The 27,307-nt window shown below is 41.0% G+C and overlaps 1 protein-coding gene across 3 annotated transcripts in view; it reads left to right on the forward strand.

The window, feature by feature from the left end:
- Positions 1 to 27,307, forward strand: part of LOC126175651 (histone-lysine N-methyltransferase NSD3) — a 107,732-nt gene that overhangs the window by 36,695 nt on the left and 43,730 nt on the right. For all 3 annotated transcript variants that reach the window (XM_049922545.1, XM_049922543.1, XM_049922544.1), the window contains exons 7-11: positions 3,917 to 5,001; positions 5,560 to 5,790; positions 5,874 to 6,005; positions 10,736 to 10,892; positions 11,013 to 11,163. In XM_049922545.1, the coding sequence (XP_049778502.1) occupies positions 3,917 to 5,001; positions 5,560 to 5,790; positions 5,874 to 6,005; positions 10,736 to 10,892; positions 11,013 to 11,163 (1,756 nt within the window). The remainder of the gene's footprint in view (positions 1 to 3,916; positions 5,002 to 5,559; positions 5,791 to 5,873; positions 6,006 to 10,735; positions 10,893 to 11,012; positions 11,164 to 27,307) is intronic.

The raw sequence follows: 27,307 nt of genomic DNA on the forward strand, positions 1-27,307 counted from the left end.
AAAAAACCTGCTTCTAAGCCATGGTGTGAATGTTTAAGCGCGCTCTCTCTCTCTCTCTCTCTCTTGCTCTTTCTCTTTCTCTTTCTTTCATTGTGTGTGTGTGTGTGTGTGTGTGTGTGTGTGTGTGTGTGTGTGTGTGTGTGTGTGTGTGTGTTGCTATGTAATGCCATGCCATGCCTACTTTCCTACCTACATCCTCTTCACAAGTGAGTCCCTCTCATCCTGGGGTCTAAGTGACCCACCTGTCCTTTTCAGTCATCCCCAACCTGTCCTCCTCTGTTCACCAGGCAAGGAACTAACAGTTCCGAAAGCTAGGATAGTGATGTCACTTTTAATTTTATGTGTGTCTTTTGGCATTAATACATATTAATCATAGGTAAGTACTAACGAATAGTTCTGTCTCATAATTTATTAGTTTCCTCAAATAAATTTTCTTCTGATATATCCATGAAGTAAAACAGATAGGAAGTTAAGGGTAAGGCAGTTTCAGGATGCCATCGTTTTTTACACCAATGGCTCTACATCTGCCAGTCATGTGGGATATGCCTTCAAGCCTTCTGTTGGTATGGGGCACTATCCCTTGCGCGCCATGTATGGAGTGTGTACTGCAGAATTGATGGCAATTTATGAGGCCCTTTGCTCCTTTAAATGGTCCTCATTCACCCAAGTTTTGTTATGTACAGACTGAATGAGTGGCTTTCAGGCTATCGCTCGTTGTTTCTCCCGCCACCCCTCAGTCTCTGCCAACCCTGACCTTCTTGCTGATCTTGGTGATGCTGCTTGTTTGGTTGATTTCCTTTGGGTTCCTGGCCACTTTGGTATTCTGGGTAATGAACTTGCTGACCATTCTATGCGACACCTCTGAGAATGGATTTGTGGCTTTACATCAAATCCCTTTTTGCTCAATCGTGGGCCAGTTATTGGGAGGCTACCCCTCTTTGTAATAAACTTTGCACCATCAAGGAGACTCCAACCATGTGGTGTTCTTCCTTCTGCCTCTCTCGGCTGGAATCTACTACCCTCTGCCGTCGTCATATTGGCCATATTAGGTTGACCTACGGATTTTTACTGTGCAATGAGCTGCTCGCCCCTTGTAGTTGCAGGGTTCTCCTCATGGTGATCCATATTTTTCGGATCTCCCCCTGCCTTTTGGCCCTTCGCACTTCCAGCTTCCTTGTCTTGAGAGTTAGCAGGTGACCCTCGCATGGTTACGCTTGTCCTTGGTTTTCTTTGCAAAAGTGGTTTGTCGTCTCGGGTATAAATCCTTGATTTTTCATTTGGAATTTGAGTGTCTCAGTGTGCATAGGTGTTGGTTATGGAGGCCTTGACCTTGCCTTCACATTGGCCAGATTCTCCCTGCCTTTACCCTACATTTTGTCTGGTCAGTTGTAATGTTTCATTTCCACTTTTCTTGTGTCTTCTTCCCTTCCAGTTCTCCAGATGAACATTTTTTTTTCCCGGTTTTTCAACTCCTGGGCTTGTTTCCACCCTGTGCTTTCATATTGCGTTTCAGTTTTGACTTTCAATTATAGCTGCTATTCTGAGATGCAAGTATTTGAAATTTGACTGAAAGTTGACTGATATTATCGATAATCCCTTCTTGCAGAATATCACTGTGCTTTTGTCATTAACTCTGTGTTTGAAACACTGCTGGCAAAAGTTGATCAAATGTTCTATCGACAATCACATCTTGCAGATTATTGCTGCGTACTCTTCATGCTTTGACTGCATGTTAGTGGGAAAGCTTTGTTTATACTTGCTTTTATGTGGTGTATGCTGTATGTTCTGGTATTCATGCAATTGTGTGACGAATTGGTGTCAGATTTAGTGTTTACGTGTTGTGCTCCAACTGCAAGTTAGCGGGAAGGCTTTGTTTATGCATGGTTTTATGCAGTGTTTGTTGTGGTTCTGGTATTCATGCAACTATGTGACGAATTTGTGTGTGATTTAGTGTTTTCGTGATGAGTTCAACTAAGAAACGATATCATCAGTCTCTCAGGGATGCATATTTTGCTGAATTTGCGTGTATTATGTAATTGTGGAAAGGTGAAATATTCCCCTTCTGTTCTCCATACATTGCTCCCTCTGACTATCACCTGTTTAGATCAAGGCGCATGGCCTGGCTGACCAGCACTTCTGATCTCATGAAGTAGTCACAAATTGGATCGATTCGTGGATCGTTTCGAAAGATGAACAATTTTTTTGATGTGGGATTTGTACCCTGCGTGAAAGACACGAAAAAGTAGTGGCCAGCGTTGGAAAATGCTTTGAATGAGACGTGTAACCAATTTGTTTCATTAAAGCCTCAAATGTTGAGGAAAAAATGGCAAAAGCAAAGTTGTATACCTTGTAATAGTAAATATTTTGTATCATAATCATTCAAAAATCAATGAAGATCACTATATAAATTGGAATTCACCTTACAAGGTCACTGTGTGAATTGGAATTGAAAATGCACTGTATGATGAGTATTACCTTATTTGAGCAGAACACATTGGGTTTTGATAAATTGAATACCAATTAGTTCATAAAGGGCGCATCTGCTGCCTATCTGTTAAGACTACGTGTGCTTGATCATCACTGAAGGCCCATTATGCCAAATTCCCCAAATGTGTGGAGCTGCTGACTGCAATTACTGAGTGCGAATCACTGCTAGGCAGTTGAGGACACCCACTGCCCTGTCTGGGTTCTCCCTGGAAAACAAGTTGCACACCTGTCACTTCTATAGTGTATGTATTATCGACTTTCAACTTTTTATTCTTCATTGCTAAATACTATTCAAAATTAAATTAAATTTCCAGAAAGTCTTCTTCTTATTTACTAGTTATTGGTAAATATTGCGGAACAATGGTTCTTACTTTTTGTTCTCGCTATTGAATGTCTTGGAGATGTATTGTTTGTTTATGTTGCAATGAAAACTCGCTCTTTTGTACTTCACAAATGCAATATTAATGATTTTAAAATTGTTTAATGTTCAAACAGTGAAGCATTTGACAACTTCTGGATGCATTAATCAGACTTCTACTGATTGTTGATGTTTCATCACTATTAAGTACATGAAACTCATGCACCACTGAATCACAGTGCTTCGGTACCACTTTTAAATATTCTGTCAATTCACGGTAGAAAGAAAATTTTTAAACCAGTCTTCAGTTTTATTATAAAACCTGAAATGATGGCAAAATTATTTTTAAGTGGTACAGTTTCCCGGCCTTAATCATTGTACTGTAATGCTCCCATGCATGACAGTGTAGTCTGAATTTGCTAACTTCTTGCAGATTCAGTCTTCAGCATGTCCGTCCTGTAAAAGTGGTGTAAATTCTGGATATCGTTGAGTCGGAATTAAAATAATGTGGATGTGCTTTTCAGTAAGTCTCTTCTTTTTGAATTTTCAGAAAAAACGTATAACATTTGTCCAAGTCAGACTTATTCACCTTTCTTTATTACAGTCCTTGATTACTGCAGCTTCGCTTCTCAACATTTCTAAATAGGTACAAAACACTGCTTTAATTGTAATGAATTAATAATCTACTTTCATTATTTGCTACAAATAAAAAATGAAACAAATACCTCTATATACGCTGAATATCATCTACATATAAATAACGTTTTTTGTCCCACACACTTATTAAAATTGTAAGAAAGTGAATTGTACATGTATATGTGCTCAAACAGACAAATCACTATCCTTGTAAAGAAATTTTTAACATTCAAAAGCTAAAGATTTCAGTTGAATTTACTGATTGTGAATGCTTCAAGTGAGTATCCATCCTTGTTTCAGCAACTGGCCCGTTGGTCTTTCACTTCTACTCGAGATATTACTTTCCAAGATAAATTATGTTTCATTAATTTGAATATTTTTATTGTAGTTTTGATTGTTATTGATTATTGTACACTGAAATTGTTATTTTTTCAGGTCTGAAAGCAGTGCTGACTCTGGGAAAACGGATTCCTCTGAACAGTCAGTTCAAAGTTCTCGTGAAAGCACTCCAGAGAGTGGTTCCGCAGGTCCAGAGACAGATGTTGCACGCACAACTGGGGGATGCCTTTTCCGTGGTGTACGTCGGGACAAAGCATGTTTGTTGTGCCTCAAATCAGGGAATGCCTTCAAATGTCGTGGCATTTGTGGGAATTACTATCACCCAGAATGTGTTGCAATTGAGCTAAGTAGAGCACAGGCCCTAGCTGATGGTATTACACTTGAAGATGATAAAAAGAGATTTTTTAAGAAGAAGAAAAAGGGCCGCCCAAGGAAACTAGCTATCAAAATCAAAACTGAACCCATTGAGACAGTTATTCCCATTAAAGAAACATCTTCAGATAATGTGGATGAACACAGTAAGAGTGACAAAGAGAATGAAGGTACATCACAGTTTGGAAATAGCAGACTGACTACCAATGGAGCTACCAATGACAGTTTGAAAACTAATATTACTATTAAAATAGAAATTGTAGAAAATGAAGACACTGATGTGGAAACAAAGTTTGATAACTTAGAAGAAACCACCGCTAAAGATGATAATAATTCTGAGTTGTTAGAAGTAAATGAGATTAAAAAAGAAGTTGAGAAAGAAGAAGTTGAGAAGGCCGATTCTGTTACTGGTAGTGCAGTGGAACATACTATTGCTGGAGACAGTACTGATGACAATTTCACAGCTGCAGAACCCAAAAAAGGAAAGGGTAGTAACACAAAACAGCCTCAAAAATCTCATACCAGTACAAGTGGGAACTCTAAAGTAAGTAAAGCATTTGACTCACATGCAACTTCGGAAAGTCTTGAAGGAAATGGAAAAAAGAAATCGAAAACACCCAATGGGGATAGTAGTGAAGAATCTAATGGCAATGAAGAGGGAGATAACACTAGTGAGAAAAATGTTGCTGAGAAGGAAGCAGAAGCTATGATGAACTTCATTTGTCATGAATGTGTGAAAGGAGTTAAACCAAAATGTTTTGTTTGTGGGAGTGAACAACAAGAATCAGAGATACAGTATTGTTCTGTAGGTAAGTGTCACTTCTTATTTAGTACCTAATAACATGTTTAAATTCTCCAGTCACATTGCTGTCTTTACAATTTGCATGTGTTCTTTGTATGGAAAGGTAAGTGTGAGTTAACATCTGTTGGCTCTCCAATTTACAATTTGCTCTTCAAAAATATTGAATCTCTTTTGTGTACTTGTTTTGCAAAGCAGCTGCTTCATATTTAAAAAAAATTACTCAGAACTACTTGGTTTTGAGGGTGAGTGATGTGATTTCATGAAGGTAATGTGACTTGTTATGTACAAGGGAATTATAAAATTGCAGTGTAAGAAAATAGATGTGGTAGAACTGAAAGCATTTGTGACAAAACATACTCTTCTGCGTTCACGTAATCTTGTTCAGAAAAAGAATCGGTTCATTTCAAAGCTGCAGTGGCTCTTTTGTCCAGCTTGTAAGCGTATTGTGTTGTCTGTTGAAAAATTGTAATATTTCTAGTAATGCTGTTATCTCTTCAGTTGTCATAATTAACTGTGAATGTGTAAACTATTCTGCAATATTTACACCCAGTAACTTCTGTTACAGCACATTGTAACAAAATTTACCATACAGAATGCTTGAAATTGTGGCCACAAGCTACAACAAATGGCATATCAAGGAAAAATAAAAACAAAGGTCCCAACGGATCTGTTAATCTCGTCTGTCCACAGCATAAATGTCACACTTGTGTTTCTGATGATCCTCGTAACGCTGTTGGACGTTACACGAATGAGGTAATGGTTCGCTGTATTCGGTGCCCAACAGCTTACCATGCAGGTTTGTGATTGACATTGATTTTTTGGATCAGTTTTGCATTACTTTTCCACATTAACTGAATGAAGTGCTTTTTTTCCCCTCAGGTGATTATTGTGTGCCTGCTGGATCTGAGGTTTTGTCAGCTACCCAGATATTGTGTGCCCGTCATTACCAGCCACTCAAAGGTGTAAAAATTCCTCATTTTAACACCGCATGGTGCTTCCTTTGTTCAATGGGTAAGTAATAATGACGTAAGGAAACAAACAAAAAAAGTTGCGAAGTTCAATAGGTGTATCAGTTGTAAAGCAACAATGTGATGTGTACCACTAATTGAAATTGTGCATTGTTCTATTACGATTACTGCAAGTATCTGAAAACCTGCAAAATCAGTTCATAATGCCACAAGGTCAGATTGTTGTATTTTTGCATGTGATTGTAAAACTGCCATATTAAAATTGTTGTAAAATAGTAATAATCTTGCAGAGTTGTTGGCATGTGTAAAAATTCTTAAGTGAAGTATCAACAACCAGTGTGGCATTTAATGTGATCCAAAGTTATAATTAGATTCACAAATAGCATTTATTGAAGCATTAAGGAATCTTTTATCAGACAAAGTGTTTTGGCACTGGCCAGCACTTTGCGAGTTCTGGAATTGAATCATATTTTGTCCTCCTTTTCATAAGGTTCCTGTACTAACTAATCTAAACAAAAAGTGTTCTTTTCATTTGCTGCTGGGCATAACATGCCGTGAAACTCCGTAACCTGTGTAAATGTATCCGGGGAAAGGACGGAAGTTTACCTAACTCATAGGTAACGTGTCATGCAAATTATGAACAGTATTTTGAGACTTGTACTCATCTGAAACATGACACAAGCAATCCTAAGCCAGTTGTCATAAGTATTCCACCATTCCATGTTACTGTAAGATTATGCTAGGTAAGCAAAGAAACAGTTTAACTTTCTCCTATATTGATCTCTTGAAAGGAAAAGGTCAACATGAATACATGAATTAATATATGGAAGCTTATATAATTTGATAAATTTTTTGTTTGTGAAATGCTGAATGAAGTAATCCAAAGCTGAATGATAATTGCCTCATTTTCTGCTTGATCCAGTCAAAATGACTTAAAATTATTGATGTTACAGAGCTATTTTGTCTTAAAAAAATATTCCATCAATACATGGTGTAAAGTGCATTGATATGAAATTTGAAATTATCTGGAACATTTTAATTGCATATCAACTACACTAAATTATCTTCCTAATAGGCGGGAATTGTAAACAGGACCAGATTTACGCAGAGGCCAGGTAGACTCAAGCATAAGAAGTCAAGAGGAAAGAGGACACCAAGAGACATCAGTAACTGCTTGTATTTTCTAAAGATAGCAAGATCAGTTGAAGGACAGTTGTTAATGTCCTTGGTTGCTACTGCTGTATAGTTGTGTTTAGCAATGATTTGTGTGCAGCTGTCATTGCTTTGGCTGTCAGAAGAAATTTTAACTCTATTTAGTGGTAATGAAATGTATGACTGCAGTGCAGAGTGGAACACCATAGGAAAAGATAGATTGCTACTTACCATAAAGAAGACACTTCTTGTTTGCAGACAGGCATGATTAAAAGACACTCGCATGTATCTTTCGGCCATAGCCTTAGTCAGTAAAGAGATTCACACAAGCAAGCACACTTCACGCTCAGGACCACAAACTCCAGAATCTCGGACTGGAATGCAAGGTCATATGGGATGCTACTTCTCATTTGAAGGGATGGTGTATAAAAAAATCCGCGGCACACCCATGGACACCTGCAAGGCACCTTCCTATGCCAACCTTTTTATGGGCAATCAAAAAGAGACCTTCCTAGCCTCCCAAACCACCAAGCCCCTAGTGTGGTTCAGATTCATTGATGATATCCTCATGATCTGGACCCAGGGCCAAGACACCCTATCTTCGTTCCTTCACAACCTCACCACCTTCTCTCTCATCTGCTTCAGATGGTCCTCCTCAACCCTGTGTGCCATCTTCCTAGATGTTGACCTCCTCCTCTCTGATGGCTCCAGCCACACCTCTGTCCACATTAAACCCGCCAACAATATCTGCATTTTGACAGCTGTCATTCCTTTCATACCAAAAAATCCCTCCCATATTGCCTGGCTATCTGGAGAAGGTGTATCTGCAGTGACAAAAACTCCCTAGCTCAGTATGCTGAGGGTCTCAGCAGTGCCTTCACAGACAGGCACTATCCCCCAGACCTAGTCCGCCAACAGATCTCCCATGCCATTTTCCCTCACAACTCCAATCCTCCCACCATCCCCAAAAACCAGTCACAAAGGAGTGTCCCCTTTGTCATCCAGTACCACCCCGGATTGGAACAACTGCACCATATCCTTCACAGGGCTTTGATTACCTATCATTGTGCCCTGATATTAGGGACATCCTACCTGAGGTACTTCCCACCCCTTCTAAAATGATGTTCCATTGTCTACTCAAACTCCACAACATCCTAGTACATCCTTGTGCCACTCCCAATCCCACCCCCCTGCCACAAGGATGATATCCCTGTGGAAGACTCAGGTGCAAAATCTGCCCAATCTACCCACCCAGCACTTCTTATTCCAGTCCTGTCACAGGTTTATCGTACCCCATCAGGGGCCGGGCCACCTGTGAAAGCTGCCATGCCATTTACCAGCTCTGCTGCCATCATTGCACAGCTTTTTATATTGGTGTGACTACCAACCACCTGTCTGCTCGGATGAATAACCACTGCCAAACTGCACCCAAGAGCAAAGTAGATCACCCCATGGTACAACAAGCAGCTGAATATGACATGTCAGATTTCAATGGCTGCTTTACTACCTGAGCCATCTGGATCCTTCCCTCCACCACCAACTTTTCTGAACTGCGCAGGTGGGAGATATCCTTACAACACATTCTCTGATTCCGCAATTATCCTGGCCTCAACCTCCAGTAACATACAGTCCCCATACCCTCCACCCAACAGTTTCCACCCCCCTATGTCCTGTCATGTCTTCCCCATTCTTGTCTTCCCCCCTGTTTATTTGCAGCCCTCTGCCAATGCATCTGCCCATTTTGCCCAGCTCTTTTAATTTTTTGTTCCTTTTTTCCTCACCTCCCTGCCCCACAGCTGCCTGACACTGTGCCTGTTGGAGTTTAGTCCCTGCACACTCTACCAGACAGCATTTGTCTCTCTCTACCTGTACACTACTTCCCCTTCCCCACCCTCTCCAAACTGTTGCTTGCATCCCACATGATATTGCATTCCAGCCTGAGATGCTTGAGTTGGCAGTTGTGTGCATGAGGTTCGTCTGTTTGCTTGCTTTTGTGTGTGTGTGTGTGTGTGTGTGTGTGTGTGTGTGACTGACTGACTGACTGACTGACTAAGACTGTGGCCGAAAGCTACATGCAAGTGTCTTGTAATTGTGCCTCTCTGCAACTTAGTGTATTCTTTACGGAGAGTGGAAATAATGTCATTTTTTATGTTGATGCTGGGAAAGTATCACACATGGCAGGGAGGGGGGACTTTTGACAGGAGCAGGGTGTTTCCAACATTTGGAAATAGGGAAATAGAGGAGAACAGAGTTATCAAAAAGAGTAATTGTGAAGAGTGTGTAGGCACATTACTTTTGTCATAAAAGCCTGTATAATAACCATTCAATCAGCTAAAAAGTCGATAGAATGCAGATGAATCAAAGACATGTGGACTGTGGATATTTTCAATTTACGACTCCTGAAGTATTTTCAGTGCATGTATTATTTTGTCAGTGAGTGTATTTTTCTGGCTAGAAGTATCACATACAGTGATTCTATTGGGTTTGGTAATCCCTTTATTGATGTCTAATGCATGTTATACACTATTCGTCTCCTTCCCCCACCCATATTTCTCACTAGTGCTCGTTCTCTGCAGTTTAGAATAGCATTCTAGTTTGTCACTGCAGTGCATTATAATGATTTGGACATCAGCCATGTAGGAGCAGTCATTCTCACTGGTACAAGGGAATGCCCCAAGTATTTTACCATAAACGTGTGTTACTTTTGGCAGATTAGCTACAAGTCAACAATAGCATTGCTAAGTATTGTTGGGCATCAATAACACACAGCACAAATTTACAGACTACTGACTCAAACCTGCAACTTTGTATGTCATATGAGAACTTAACTCCTGCATTATTGTTTTATTTCATGGTATTTTCTTGTGTAACTGGCAGCGCAGTTGTGACAGGTGTGCTAGTTTGGGTGAGCAGTATTTTCAGGTTAAGCCTTTGATTTATTTCTACACACCCAATCACAATATATTTGTTGCATGCATTTGGATGTGTTATTGATTCATAAATTTTGTAATTATGAGAACTGAAATTCACTAGTGTTTCCTGTGACACTTCTCAAAACAGTAGTAGTTGAAAGTAAGGTAAAGCTGTCAATCTGAAAGGTGGTTTGGAAACCACAGTGTGTTATTAGGCATGGACTGTGGGATATGGTGTACCGTTGGATTACTGTGACATTTGAAGTGATTTACACAGTTGGTTAGAGAGAGACCTACAGCGTAATATGAATTTCCAATCATGGTGGAATTCAGAATTTTTCATGTTAACAAATCACTATTGAGCAATAAATGATAGAAAAAAATGAACTAACTGAAGATCAAATTCTGGACATTTGAATTTGGATACTGACACACACCGAAATGGTTCATGATCACTTAATGTATTCCTGTTGTAAAAATTTGTATTCTGCGGTATTGAACAAATGAGCAACTACATTTTTTTATTAAAATATATGTACAGATGACTTATTTTCTGTACCGTTGTTACTGAAATCAAGTGTTGACTTACTTAAATAAATAAAACTCCTCAGCGTAGTATATGTTCATTTTTTTTGTTTCAGATTTGTGAATGTGTTCCTTAACATATGGCATAATTTTTAATAAATTACATTATTTCACATCTTTTCAGGTGGGTCCCTAATTTGCTGTGATTTATGTCCAACTTCATTTCACGCAGACTGTTTGCGAATATCACCCCCAGAAGGCAGTTTCATATGTGAGGATTGTGAAACTGGAAGATATCCATTGTTTGGAGAAATTGTGTGGGTGAAACTAGGTCATTACAGGTATACTTCATCTTATAATTACTACTCAGATCATTCTTGTGGCGAGTATACTGCCTTAATTTAAATAAGTCTTGTGTATTTAAGTGAAACCGTCATTACTAGGTCATGTTTACATTTCAGGTGGTGGCCAGCAAGGATTCTGTTCCCAAGTGAAGTTCCTGAAAATGTGAACAAAATACCTCACACTTATGGTGAATTCTGTGTGAAATTCTTTGGATCAAATGATCATTTCTGGGTGAACAGAGGTCGTGTCTTTTTATATCAGGATGGTGTAAGTATTTGCGTTGTCGGAACACAAAACTCCAAACGCATTAATGAACTTAATCTGGACATAAAGACAAAATGTCTGTCTACATCATCTAGATTAAATAAATTTGTGAAGAGGTGTCGAAGAAGTTATGAAATAGGTTGATCGTAAAAGCTTAATTTAAGTAATAACAGTGTAGAAAAAGACAGATTGCTATTGCTTTTTTGTAGGAGAAGACGCATTGCTACTTACCATAAAAATGATGTTTATTTTCCTACCTGGAGTTTCTATTGTTTGCGTAACTTTAAGTATGATAAAGAAAAGAGTCTAGTCATGACATAGTATCAATAAATATGAAAGACGCCACTGGTTTGTAGTGTGAGCTCCTTGCTATGTGCCTTGCATACCGTTTCATAGTAATTAATGATTACTGTAATGTAGTCATGAATTCTGCGAAAATATTGTGACTGAGTTCAGGCCATTACCGGAAACTTAAAAAAACTAAAAATTTCCAAAATGATACCTGGAATAATATGTATTTCCAAAATGATACCTGGAATAATATGTGAATAGGTATTCGCAATACATGAATAACTGTTTAGTTTATAAAAGCATGTAACTGATTTTATTGTTTTATATATTATTCTTGAGCACTGTGATGTGAACATTTATACCAAACAAAAAAAGTCTGATGATTAGCAAGTGACTTGGGTTGCGAGCTTTGTTTTGGAGTGATCAGATGGTCAGCTGTGATGGTAAGCAAATTGTAATGGAAATGGGTTAATTTTTGCAGTATGGATGTCTCTCAACTTTCGTGCCTGTTTTCTTCTGGTGCTGGTAGATAAGCTGTTCCTGCAGAGTTTTGTGATATGCCTGTAAGCTAGAAGTGGTTTTTAATTCAGTAAAATTTCACCTCCACATACTCCCATTAACAGTCTGCTTTTCTTACATGAAAACTACCTTTTAAGTTGTTACAAAGAGAAACCAGTTATTTCACGAGAAATGAACTTGATGGAAGTGTTCTTATTTCCAGACAAACATTTTTTTTAGTACAGATTCTCAAAATATTAATGTTCCAAATTTATACACTTTTACCTACTTTCAAACAAATTCTGGTACTTGAAGAATTATTTTGGAAGAAATCCACAGCTTTTTAAGATGATGAAAATGACAACACATCTTTTGTTTAACATAAGATAACAAAAAGTGGTTAAGCTGTAAACAGGTGAATACAGACAACAAGACATTGCAGTAATGTTTTTCTGCATCAAATAATCAATTCCTTGTCATGTTGTGTGTGACAGGAGTATTGTCATGACGAAGAATAACAACTTTTTTCCATGTTGAAGCTTGGGACAAGCAAATTGTAGCATACCATTTAGCATTAACTTTTCTTTGAACGTCTAAAATAATGGGTTTGACATGTTCAGTGCAACCAAAGTAGAATTCGGTTATTTTTGTAGAAGTGCTTTGAGAATTGGCAGTCATTTTCATTTCCACGACACACTTCTGCACTTCAGACAGGGCTGTGACTATGTATAGTACACATTCAGTATCCTCTGTTAGTCTAGAGTATATGTGAAACATGCGAGCCCCCCCCCCCCCCCCCCCCCCCCATCCCTCTCCTGGGCTCACCACTCTTTTGTGGGTTTGTGCTTGGCTACCAAAGGTCCCCATACTTTGCGCCACCTATGTCCATTCTCCAGCTGTTCTTTTTCCTGTCGCTTGGGGAACATGTCGGGGATATTTTTGGGAATGTGTTCTGAAGATATAGTAGCCTGACACCAGAACAATCGTTCAACTCTCTTTTTCTTTCTTTCCTTGTTCTCCATCTCCTACCCTTCTTCCGCTTTGGCATTTTAGGTTCATCTTTTTCTTCTTATTCCTTCCAGTGTGAAGGATGGCCCACGTGTTTGACATTTAATGTGACTGGGTAATGTGCAATTTCCAACCACAGGGTCAACAGATAGGGTTCACACTTAACCCCCTGGTACAGGCTAGGCCCACGGAGGGGTGATTGCCTGAGCTGTTACCTCCCCAAATTGTCAATTGGTCCCTCTGTCAGGAGTTCGGGAGGTGTGAGATGTGAACAAATGCCTAAGGCAGGTGAGCCCCGTAAAAGCCCCCCTGCCCCCCGCTCTCCACCAGTTGGAAGGAGCCCACCATCAGAGATGTTTGCAGTCATGGGGGATTTTCTGGCAATGACCCGATCACCATGTCAGTCTCCATCTACTAAACGTTAACATAAATGGAATGAGGGTAAAGATTCAAAGAATTTCCCAGCGGTGCCTCGGTTCCTCATGGTATCACATATGGAAGGAGGTCAGTCCTTTACTACTGTTAATCCTTTTATTATTCAGAAAGATGTTGACGCATTTGCAGGTCCTGTGAAATACTGCTCTAGTTTATATAATGAAACTTTGCTATAGGAGACTGATTGTGATGCTAGAGCTCAACAATTGCTTGCAGCTTTGCTCCTCCATGGCTATCCTGTTTGTGTCAAGCCCATCAAATGCTGAGTTTTTCATGTGGTGTTGTTTACACTAGCTTGCTCAGTGTTCTGAACCTGGGAGAAATCAAAATTTAGTTCTCTGATCTGGGTGTCACTCCAGTTCATTGAGTAGTGCAAAAGGTTTAGGCAACCTTAGTGTCAACACACACACTTTTTCTCATGTTTGATAGAGTAGTGCTTCCATCAAATTTCAAAGCAGGCTATGAAGTCATCACGGTCTGGCGTACATTCCAAACACAATGCTTTTCTACCAGTTTCAGCGTTACAGTCACACTCTCATGTCCTGTTGAAACATGATCAAATGTGTTACTTGTAGGGATGCTCACAAGGGCGATTGCCTGCCGCCTTCTCTCCGCTGTGTCATTCCATGGTGGAATGCCATGCCAAGGGGCCTGGGTTCGATTCCCAGCTGGGGCAGGAGATTTTCTCCGCTCAGGGACTGGGTGTTGTGTTGTCCTCATCATCATTTCATCCCCATCTCCGACACACAAGTCGCCCAATGTGGCATCAAATGCAGTAAGTACTTGCCCTTGCGGGCTGAACTTCCCCGAGTGGCGGACTCCCGGCCCACAATGCCGTTTTCCATATCTCGATGAATGGGTAAAGGAAAAAGTACTGTATCCTATTGCTCAAAAGTTGTTGGCTAGTTGAAAGTCCTGTGTTTTACCACCTGGCACTTACAGTACTGTACTTGCCATGCCTCGCTCCACATAGGTCATGGCCACACAGACTTGCGACCTCAAATTCAGCACTGCAGTTGTAAAATTGCCCATTATCACGGTAGCATCCCTGTCCCCTTCTCCAGCTGTACAAGAAGTCACCAAATCTTCTACTCCAGCGACAAAATCACCTGCTACACAACAAACAGGCTGAAAAGATAAAGGAATACTCCTGTGAAGACTTCTTATGTCCCTCCAGCCAGCAAACATCTGAGTCTTCATCTGCCAACCACAAAGGCTCTAAGAAATCAAAGGCAAATGGCCTTCTCCTTCCCTGACTCGGAGAGCCTCCTTAATTGCGTTGCCATGTGATAATTTCATTTGGTTGACCTCCATTACGCCAGTGCTTAACACCTACTGCTTTTCTGCCCTGGAATCCGCAGGCTGACCCAGTGAGAATGCCAACGCCTCTGTAGATCTTATGCAGCAGGACCTTTCAGCCTCTGCGCCGTGTACCAATAAGTCTTCGAAGGATGGCACTCTGCAGCCGCCTAGGTGACTACGCTTCATTTGTTCTCTCCTCTACAATCTCTGTTATGACTCTTCTCCAGCGTCCACTTGTTCTCTGCCTCCAAGGAACAAAATTGTGACGTCGCAACCACTTCGACCTCTCGCATTTCTGTCTGGTCTGCTTTGACCGTCCCCCCTAAGACGGCACTCCATCTCATGGAGGAGTAATGCTGCTCATCCGGGATGATGATCATAGCCAAACCATCTCACTGAACACTTGGCTGCAAGCTGTTGCAGTCCACATTATCCTTCCTCGCTTCAGCTTTTCTCTTTTCAACATCTACATCGCTCTGTAATTCGATGTCACCAGGGCAGACTTCCTTCAGCTGATTGATCAACTCCCTCACCCCTTTTTTGCTGCTCGGTGACTTCAATGCACGCCATCCCCTTTGGGGCTCTTCCAGAACCTGTCAGAGAGGTGCCCTCTTGGTTGACCTCAGTCAGCTTGACCTCATTTGGTTTAACACTGGAGCACTCGTGTTCCTTTCAGACTCCACGCACGCCTGTTCCCATTTGGACCTCTCATTCTGCACTGCCCAGCTTACCCGTCATCTCGAGTAGTCCGTTCTCTCTGACATGCACTCAAGAAACCATTTTCCGTGTGTTTGCTGACTCCTACCACAACTACATGTAACCTCAAGTGGCAGGTTTCTAGGGCTGACTGGAGGCTTTATTCCTCCCTGGTGACCTTCGACGAACATTTCAGTTATGAAGACCAGGCAGAGTACCTTATGAATGTTATCCTTACTGCCACAGAATGTTCCATACCTTGCACTTCATGTTTACTGCACGGTGTCCAGGTCCCCTGGTGACTGAGGCTTGCCGTGACACAATTTGTGCACAGAAACCTACTCTCCGCATGAACTGTCATCAACAATGGCGAACTGTATTTGTTACAAACATTTGTGTGCACAGTCTTGTTGCATTCTTCATTATAGCAAAAAAGCTAGTTGGATTTCATTTACTAGTTCTTTTAACAGTTCCAATCCCTCTTACGTCATATGAGAGCAACCTCTGACCTGGGACCAAGGTCCATTCCCCGATTTCCGGCCTGACTGTAGCAGGTGATGTCATTGTGGACTCTGTAGCTATCTCCAACATGTTGGACTGCTATTTTGCAGAGATTTCGAACTCCACTCATTATCACCTGTCTCCCTCCCTCAGAAACAAGTGGAGGTGGCTCGGGTGTTGTCCTTCTCCTCTCAGAATCGTGAATGCTACAATGCCACCTTTACTGTGAGGGAGCTAGATCATGCTCTCACCTGATCCCCAATCTTCTGCCCCAGGGCCAGACGATATTCACATTCAGGTGTTGCAGAACCTTTCTCACTCGGGCAAGCATTTTCTCCTTCATGCATACTATCACGTTTGGGCAGATGGCACGGTTTGCAGATGCTGGCTTGAAGCCACTGTCATACCCATACCAAAGCCCAGTAAGGATAAACAGCTTGCTTCTTGCTACCGCCCAATTTCTGTCACAAGGTGTGTTTGCAAGGTGATGGAGTATATGATTCATGGCCAGTTGGTATGGTGGCTCCTCGTCACTTTGTAAGCCACTTCGTGAATGGTTTTGTGCGGAAATAACAGACTGTGGCCATGTTTTTTGATTTGAAGATAGCCTTCAACACCTGCTGGACGGCTGGTATCCTCTGTACTCTATACATGTAGGGCTTCTGAGACTGCCTGCCTCATTTCCTTCGTGAATTTGTAAAAGACTGAGTTTTCAAGATATGTACAGGTTCAGCCTTGTCGGACACCCTCATCCAGCAGAATGAGGTGCCTCAGTGCTCCATCCTGAGCATCATTCTCTTTGCTATAGTCATTAACCATATTATGACCTGTCTACCGCCATTCATCTCCGCCTCCCTTTTCATTGACGACTTTGTGATCTATTACAGTTCTCCACAGACTTGTCTTCTTGAGCGGCGTTTTCAACGATGTCTCGATCATCTTTACTTGTGGAATATTGACAATGGCTTTCACTTTTCGACTGAAAAAACAGTTTTTATGAGTTTCTGGTGGCGCAATCAGTTTCTTGCACCATCTTAACGTGTTGGACCTGTTGCTCTTCAGTTTGCTTGATCTATGAAATTCCTGGGCTCATGCGTGATAGAAAGCTTTCTCAATCCTCCCAGGTGTCTTATGCTGTACCCAGTTGCTCAGTATCCTGTGTGTTGTAAGTGGAACTTCCTGGGGAGCGGATTGGACCACCATCCTCCATTTGTACCAATCCCTTGTCCATTCAAAACTAGACTTTGTGTGTTTTGTTTATTCATCGGCATGTCTGTCCATCTTAATACAGTCCACCCTTGTGGAATCCATTTGGCCAGTGGCACATTTAGATGATGAGACTTACCAAACAAAAGCGCTGGCAGGTTGATAGACACACAAACAAACACAAACATACACACAAAAATCTAGCTTTCGTAACCAACGGTTGCCTCGTCAGGAAAGAGGGAAGGAGAAGGAAAGACAAAAGGATATGGGTTTTAAGGGAGAGGGTAAGGAGTCATTCCAATCCCGGGAGCGGAAAGACTTACCTTAGGGGGAAAAAAGGACAGGTATACACTTGCACACACATATCCATCCGCATATACACAGACACAAGCAGACGTTTGTAAAGGCCCAAACTCTTTGCCTTTACAAATGTCTGCTTGTGTCTGTGTATATGCGGATGGATATGTGTGTGTGTGCGAGTGTATACCTGTCCTTTTTTCCCCCTAAGGTAAGTCTTTCCGCTCCCGGGATTGGAATGACTCCTTACCCTCTCCCTTAAAACCCATATCCTTTTGTCTTTCCTTCTCCTTCCCTCTTTCCTGACGAGGCAACCGTTGGTTGCGAAAGCTAGATTTTTGTGTGTATGTTTGTGTTTGTTTGTGTGTCTATCGACCTGCCAGCGCTTTTGTTTGGTAAGTCTCATCATCTTTCTTTTTAAATATATTTTTCCCACGTGGAATGTTTCCCTCTATTATATATATATATATATATATATATGGTTATAATAGGAGGAAACATTCCACGAAGGAAAAATATACCTAAAAACAAAGATGAATTGACTTACCAGATGAAAGTGCTGGCAGGTCGACAGACACACAAACGAACACAAACATACACACAAAATTCAAGCTTTCGCAACAAACTTGCCTCATCAGGAAAGAGGGAAAGACGAAAGGATGTGGGTTTTAAGGGAGAGGGTAAGGAGTCATTCCAGTCCCGGGAGCGGAAAGACTTACCGTATTTACTCGAATCTAAGCCGCACTTTTTTTCCGGTTTCTGTAATCCAAAAAACCGCCTGCAGCTTAGAATCGAGTGCAAAGTAAGTGGAAGTTCTAAAAAATGTTGGTAGGTGCCGCCACAACTAACTTCTGCCTTCGAATATGTGTAGCGCTACACGGGCATGCTTTGCAGGCACAAAGATAAATACTGGCGCCAAAACCTCTGCATCAGTAAAAAAATTTAAAAAAAGGTGGAAGACGAGCTTTTTTCTCCGCCCCGAGTTTCGAACAACTGCATTTTCGTACATTATCCAACTAAGTAAATACAAATTCCGTATTGTTCATCTTCGAATGAAGCAGCCTTTCAATGTACTACGAAAATCCGACTGCCAAGACTGTTAGGGATGTTTGTCAATATGGCCAACTCTACGTTCTGAATTTTTTCCTACCTGTCAGAAGAGATGGTTGCTAATAGGAACTTTTATGAATTGTGAATCACACGCAGTATTTTCTTCACCATAAGAATAATACGAATATAAACATTTTGCCATGCATTCTTTTGTATTTGCTGCTATCGCATTTAAGTCCTGTCTGCCTAATAAACTACGAAACTAGAGTGAGACAACAACAAACGCGGAAGAATATACATATCATGTAATGTTTATATTCGTATTATTCTTACGCCTAATAGTGATACAGTCAGAATTGAAGCACGGCAATTGACTAGATTTTTAAATCTAAGATGACTAATTTCTGTGCAGAATATAATGTACTAAAGAGGCGTCTGCAAAGATTTTGAAACGGAGAAAAATTTTCGCTAAACTCTCGTTCAGAACTTCTTCTATCATACGCAGCTTATTATTTGGTTCTTGTTGATCATTACCAAATAAAGCAGCAGTGTAAGTAACAACAAATAGCAGTCTCTTGCCATTGTTTCGATAATGAGACGATTCCTCTCTCTTTTTTTTTTAAATTGTAAGCGGCGGTAGCGCGCACAAAAGCAAGCCATGCCGCGAACGGTGACAGGTCGTAAACACTCATTATCAGAATGCGACAAACAATGCATGACAGTACAGTAACGCATTTTCAGCTTAGAGTGACTTAACACCTGTAATAAAGAGAACGGCACTTATCAGATCAAAGAAAAATAAGCAATCAATTCAAACCAGACGAAGCACGTGAAAAAGGAAGGGTACCCGTATAAATACGGACGGGGCGACTGACGCATAGCAATGGCTACCTAGTGCAGCTTAACTGCTAAGCTTACGACTCGAACCAAACTACTGTAGCTGTATCGTCATTTATTCGACCTAAATTTTGTCTCATATTACAATGGACCAACTTTGTTTCGATTTGGAGGTGTGGCCTAAAACTTTTCTCTCCCCTTGAATTTCGAGTCTCAAACTTCAGGTGCGGCTTAGATTCGGGAAAATTTTTTTCCTTGATTTCGAGTCTCATTTTTCAGATGCGGCTTAGATTCGAGTGCGGCTTAGATTTGAGTAAATACGGTACCTTAGGGGGAAAAAGGGACGGGTATATACACACACACACACACACACACACACACACACACACACACACACACACACACACATATCCATCCACACATATACAGACACAAGCAGACATATTTAAAGACAAAGAGTTTGGGCAGAGATGTCAGTCGAGGCAGAAGTGCAGAGGCAAAGATGTTGTTGAATGACAGGTGAGGTATGAGTGGCGGCAGCTTGAAATTAGCGGAGATTGAGGCCTGGTGGATAACGGGAAGAGAGGATATATTGAAGAGCAAGTTCCCATCTCCGGAGTTCGGATAGGTTGGTGTTAGTGGGAAGTATCCAGATAACCCGGACGGTGTAACGCTGCGCCAAGATGTGCTGGCCGCGCACCAAGGCATGTTTAGCCACAGGGTGATCCTCATTACCAACAAACACTGTCTGCCTGTGTCCATTCATGCGAATGGACAGTTTGTTGCTGGTCATTCCCACATAGAATGCATCACAGTGTAGGCAGGACAGTTGGTAGATCACGTGGGTGCTTTCACACGTGGCTGTGCCTTTGATTGTGTACACCTTCCGGGTTACAGGACTGGAGTAGGTGGTGGTGGTGGGAGGGTGCATGGGACAGGTTTTACACCAGGGGCGGTTAATATATATATATATAATAGAAGGAAACATTCCACGAAGGAAAAATATACCTAAAAACAAAGATGATGTGACTTACCAGATGAAAGTGCTGGCAGGTCGACAGACACACAAACATACACACAAAATTCAAGCTTTCGCAACAAACTGTTGCCTCATCAGGAAAGAGGGAAGGAGAGGGAAAGACGAAAGGATGTGGGTTTTAAGGGAGAGGGTAAGGAGTCATTCCAGTCCCGGGAGCGGAAAGACTTACCTTAGGGGGAAAAAAGGACGGGTATACACTCTCTCTCTCGCGCGCGCGCGCACACACACACGCACACATATCCATCCACACATATACAGACACAAGTGTCTGACTCCTTACCCTCTCCCTTAAAACCCACATCCTTTCGCCTTTCCCTCTCCTTCCCTCTTTCCTGATGAGGCAACAGTTTGTTGCGAAAGCTTGAATTTTGTGTGTGTGTTTGTGTTCGTTTGTGTGTCTGTCGACCTGCCAGCACTTTCATTTGGTAAGTCACATTCCACATGGGAAAATATATTAAAAAAACAAAGATTCCATGACTTACCAAACGGGAAAGTGCTGGTATATAGGCACAATAAAAAAATACACAAACACACACAAAAAATTTCAAGCTTTCGCAACCAACGTTTGCTTCGTCAGGAAAGAGGGAAGGAGAGGGAAAGATGAAAGGATGTGGGTTTTTAAGGGAGAGGGTAAGGAGTCATTCCAATCCCGGGAGCGGAAAGACTTACCTTAGGGGGAAAAAAGGACTGGTGTACACTCGCGCACACACACATATATCCATCCGCACATATACAGACACAAGCAGACATTTGTAAAGGCCTTTTGTGTGTGTGTGTGTGTGTCACATGTTCATTTTGGACTTAATTTGCTTCATAATGAAACTACTCTGGATTTGATCAATCGCAGTTAGTTTCTTGACCTTCTCACCAGCTTTTACTGACAGCACCTTCGTATACACTGGTGGCTCTAAGGCCGACCGTGGTGTTGGGTGTGCTTTCCTCATTGGTACCGACCATTTTCGGTATTGGCTTCCAGAATACTGCTAAATATTCACAGCAGAGCTCTTTGCCCTGTATCAGACCATCCAGTACATCCGGTGACACAAGCTTTTTAATTTTGTCATGTGCTCAGATCCTCTCAGTGCCCTTCAGAGCCTCTGTGTGCTGTACACAGTCCATCTGTTAGTGCAACGGGTGCAAGAAAACTTCCATTTGCTGACTCTTCAGGGAGCTACTGCAGTGTTCGTGTGGGTTCCTGGTCACGTCAGTCTGACGGGAAATGAGGCTGCTGACACTGCTGCTAAGGCTGCAGTCCTCCTACCTCGGCCCGCTAGTTCTTCCATTCCCTCTGATGGTCTCTGTGTTGCTGTCTGTCAGCAGGTAGTGTCACCTCAGTACCACCACTGGTCTTCCCTTCATAGGAACAAGCTGTGTGGAATTAAACATCTCCCAGCAGAATGGCTGACCATCTCTCAGCCCTCTCGCTGTGAGATCATGTTAGCTAGGTTGTGTATTGGGCCCTGTCGTTTTTGCTATTGCTATTTGTTAAGTGGTGATTCCCCACGACCTTATGCTCATTGTCGTTAACCTTTGACAATTCGCCATTTCCTGATGCAATGCCCTTTTTTAACCACTTAAGTTTGCTATCTGAATTATCAGCCATTTTAGTGAATGACATGCGGGCTGGTAACTGTGTTTTACTTTTCATCTGTCGTAGTGATATGGCGAAGGACATTTAATCTTTAGTGCAGGACCTTCGCTGTGTCTACAGAGTATTTTGTGGACCTTTCTTCATGAGTCCTTGTTCTTAGCTCACTTTCCTTCTGTCGATTGGGCTCAACATATTTTAAGCTCTTTTACTTCTTGATGATCTAAGGTTATGACATGGGTGCTTATGACTTTAGTTGATTTTGCGCCCTAGAACAAACACACACACATATATTAGGGTTATTATAGGATGGGCCACACAAGTGATTTGTAAGCATTTTTCTTTATAGACTGACTATTTTCCCAGTATCCTACCAAAGTACCTAGATCTGACTTATCCTACACGGCCTATGCTCCGAGTGAGGTGGCACATTGGCTAGCACACTGGACTCACGTTCGGGAGGGCTACAGTTCAATCCTGTGTCCGGCCATCCTGATTTAGGTTTTCCGTGATTTCCCTAAATTGCTCCAGGCAAATGCCGGGATGGTTCCTGGGCATGGCCGACTTACTTTCCTAATCTGATGAGACCGATGACCTCGCTGTCTGGTCTCCTCCCCCAAAACAACCCAAACCAACAGCTTATGCAATCATTGCATTTCATGTTCCGATGTGGCCTGTGCTTTCCTCACATCACCAGGCATATTGTTCTATTTGAGGGATCGGCCTTATAGAATTGTTACAATGGGAGCTCTGCAAATTCTGCATAGAATCTGATAGGGATTCCATCACACGTTGTAGCCTTGTCTAATTTTAGTTGTTTCTCAGTGCCAATTGTGCTGATTGTCTACAAGGGGCGTTTGAAAAGTCCCTGCAAAATAAAACTACTTACTTGTTTGGGGTAAACCTTTTTTATTTTTCGACATAGTCTCCTTTTACACTTATACACTTCGTCCAACACGGTTCTAATTTGTTGATCCCTTCCGATTAATAGAAATTGTCCAAGTTTGCAAAACAGCTATTAGTTGCTGCAATCACCTCCTGGATTGAATAAAATCTTTGTCCCGATGGCCATTTCTTCAAATTGGGGAACAAATAGTAGTCGGAGGGAGCCAAGTCTGGAGAATAGGAAAAGAGATGGAATCCTATTTCCATTAATTTTGCGACCACAAGTGCTGAAGTGTTTGCTGGTGCATTGTTGTTATGGAAAAGAACTTTAGTGGTCCAATCGCTGTCCAATAACGATGAGTAATATGCACCTGTAATAGTTTTACCCTTTTCCAGATAGTCGATGAGGATTATCCCTTGCGAATCCCAAAAGACTCACCATAACCGTTCCAGCTGAAGGAATGGTCTTCACCTTTTTTGGTGCAGGTTCTCCCTTGGTAACCCATTGTTTAGATTGTTATTTGGTCTTGGGAGTATAGTAATATATCCATGTTTCATCCACAGTGACAAAACGACGCTTAAAGTCCTGCAGATTCTTCATGAACAGCTGCATACCATCCTTGCAACACTTCGCATGATTCCGTTTCTGGTCAAGCGTGAGCAGTTGCAGAACCCATCTTGCGGATAGCTTTCTCATGTCCAAATGTTTATGCAAAATATTATGTACCCATTCATTCGAGATGCCCACAGCACTAGCAATCTCACGCACCTTAACTCTTCTGTCACCCATCACCATATCATGGATTTTATCAATGATTTCTGGAGTTGTAACCTCCGCAGGGCATCCAGAAAGTTCAGCATCACTTGTGCCCATATGGCCACTCCAAAAATTTTGAAACCACTTATAAACTGTTCTAATCGGAGGTGCAGAGGCACCATAATGTTTATCAAGCTTCTCTTTAGTCTCCTGGGGCGTTTTGCCTTTCGTAAAGTAATGGTTAGTCACCACACAAAATTCTTCTTCGTCCATTTTTTGAGAATCACTCAACTTCCTTGATTCACACGAATGCCAAACACCAAGAAATAGACCAATGTAGCTGAAACTTGGTGTCCGCATGGTGTGCGTTCTTTCCAAAGATGCTACTAACTAAACATGACCTCGATACGCACTGGTGGCGCCATCTCTCGTACTTTGCACGGACTTTTCAGATGCCCCTCGTAGACCATTAATCTTTGCAGTTGTGCAACAATTGAACAAGTGTGGTACTTCCATATCATCCTTTGTATGGAACTTTTGAAAACAACTGTATGTTCCTTTCTAAAGGAAACTTAGTTCTGCATTTGCTTCCCTTCCCTCAATTTAAGTTCCTGTGTCATTTATGAGTGTCTGGACAGTGACTTTAGTGCAGACTAATGGCTTTTGCATGTGACCAGAATGTATTTGGTTTGGGTGAGAGATCTTTCAATAAGATTTTGTTACTGTAGTCACTGAACGCTTCACCTTTTTTTTTTTTTTTTTACAGCCGGATTTCATTCAGCATCTCTATCTATAAGCCTATGTTATGTTTTTTACCTTTTTGCAGCAGCCATAGCCTTTCCAGCAATGTATACTATGCAGGGTGTTCCCATAAATGAACTCTTATACTAGATACTTTGCTATCCTGTGCTTGGACAACCATCCTTTAGAGCCACAATTCCTCTACCTGCTTCTGGCTGGTTTTAGGTCTTCTCTGACATAAAACACAACTGTGTCTTTGTCTAACTTACTAAACATGTAAATCTTCCTGCTTCTTTTAACTGCCCATTGTACGAAATCTGTTCAAAAAATTCCAGAACATTTGTAATTTCTTGCCATTGGTGTGTTGGAGTGAGATGCAGTTGGCATCCTTGCACATGCGTGTGTTTAATGTAAAACTGGCAGAAGTTTCATTGTTTTATGTCTGTTAGCTATTGGTCAGTGTTGTATTGAGTAGAATGTTGTGTTACACTGTTTGCAAATTTCTGGATGGTAGAATTAGAAGAGCAGTGTGTCAGCATTGAATCTTGCATGAAACTTAAGAAAAGCTGTACAGACACACACAAGTGATGCAGAAAGCCTATAGCGATGAGTACTTAAGCCATGCTCAGTGTTACAAATGGTTCACACAGTTTAAAAATGGCTGTACGGAAGCTAACTTTCTGTCGAGCGCAGTGTTTTTCACAAAGAGGTCAGGCGCAGTGTATCAAATTGATCATACTGCTTATTCACATGATTATTTATTAAATTCCTTTAACAAAACACACAATAAATTAAAAATATCTTTAAATAAAGATGAAGAAGACATAAGAGCACAACCGCAATAGAAATATTATTCATTCAGATTTCTCCACTTGCTTCTTTATTAAATTTTACTGTTTAAATTCATTATAAATGACAAATAGCAAAGATGACGTTATAGCACAGTAACAATGGTAACATTACTTATTCAGTTGTATCATTGTCAATTTTGGACTGCAGTAGTATATGAGGAATTTTACCACAGTCAGAACAAGAAGGTTCAATGTGCATAAAAAAGATGGGCTTTTGACACATTTTGCAACAATATTTTGTCAGTCTTTTCTTTCTGGGCAGGTATTACACCTTTTCCTCTTGCTTGCAGTTGTTTTTTCTGCTTTTGTCTTCTGCTTCATCTTCACACATTGGCCTATAATGTTGTAGCCTCAGCTGAAGATCCCTGTGAGCCCCTGTGGTGTCCAAACTACTTCGAACCAAATGAGGTAGAACTAATGTATGAGATAGTTGTTTCAGGAATCCTTTCCTTCTGATACAATTCTCATTGTTGCCACAATAGATTACTTGTGCATTGATTCCGCTCATATTGATCACTGCAAAAGTATAACCATGGACCACACGTTTCTTGCAACATTGTACGAAGAGGTCAACTTATCCATAGTGTCGGCTCCATCTTTGGTGCTATTATGAAATGTTACAATCAATGGCGATTGTATCTCCAGTGTCAGCATCTGTTGAATTATCCTCATGCATACCTGATGTTAGGATTACACACTTCCCCTTTCTAGGATCATAGGAAACTAGAATGCATCCTTTCTTGAAGCCAAAACGGGGACTGTTGGCAGCTCTTCCTTTACGTAGCAAACTACAGAAGAATCTCGTGCTTGTTTTTCTTCATAGTTCCAACAAAAGAAAGATTTTTCCTTCATAACTCTTCTATTATGCCAATACTAGTAAACCAGTTGTCTGCAGTCACATTTCGACCTGAATGATAAATATAGTCACCTAGTTGCAGAACAACATAGGAAGGTTTATTGCTTAAGTGACATAATTCTTGTGGTTGCAACCCAACACATATTTTCAAATTACACAGGTAAAATACTTGGGAATCCATAAGAGTTTATATGTTTGTCCCATATTTGTTTGGTTTGCTAGTTATATATTGACAAAAACTGCACCTCCACAGAATCCTTCCAGTTTTCATGTACTGTAACGTTTTCTCCACGGGGATTTCTGGCAGTTCTGTACAAATATAGAAAATATTTCCCAAATCACTGTTGTCTGATCATCTCCTTTCATCGCGAGTTGAAAGATTGTCAAATCTAAGACACCACGTAATGAATTTGAAATGTTTTATGTTCATTATAAGGCGAAATTTCTCAATGCCATCCCTGTCAGTTCCCCACAGATCCTCTAAGCTTTGTCTGTTACTGTTGTTTACTCCATCTACAAATAAGATACCGATGAAGGCTTTCAGTTCAATAATGTCTATTTGTTTTACGCCTCTCTCACACTGGAATGAAGCTTTGACGCTCTCAATATACTGTTTTGTACGCGAAACTATAATACACAGAATTTCGTCATCTATGAGGCAATTACAGTATTCCAAAGGTGTTATCGCTGCTTTTGCCACAACTATAGGTCCAGGTAACTTTCAAATTATATTGAGAGCCTTAAATCGTACTCTCTGTGATGGTGGAACTTTACTACATTTTGTCTCTTTGTCCCTTCCAATATAGTAATGGCCTTTTTTCCTCAAGTACTTCCTCGTCATCTTCACTATCTCGTTCCTCTTTCTGAATCTTCAGACTGCACTTCAACTTTGTCATCACCATCCGTGTCCACTTCGTCTTCAAAATCCTCTTGGAATTCATTATTATCCTCTTTGAATAGCATCTTTTGGATTTTTGCAACATGATGTAGGTCGAGGAGGTTATATGTCTTAATGTAGCCTTCCATCATGAAGTATATCCCACCTAAAATATAAAATTCCTATAAAAAACGCAATCGGATGCAATGTATAAATTTGATACTTGATATTCGGACAACTGTAAAAGACGACTAAATGCTCCAAAGAGAATATAAGTGCATTTTACATTCTAAATTGGCTTTCTACTACTTACTACGTTATGTTGATAACCAAAGAAATTACCTGTTGAAATGTAACAGGAATGGGCGCGGTGTATCCAACTGAGCAATCAGCAAATATCTCAACAACAGAGCAGTCGCATTAATACTGAAC

The sequence above is a fragment of the Schistocerca cancellata genome, chromosome 3 (genome assembly GCF_023864275.1).
Source record: "Schistocerca cancellata isolate TAMUIC-IGC-003103 chromosome 3, iqSchCanc2.1, whole genome shotgun sequence".
Lineage (NCBI taxonomy): Eukaryota > Metazoa > Arthropoda > Insecta > Orthoptera > Acrididae > Schistocerca > Schistocerca cancellata.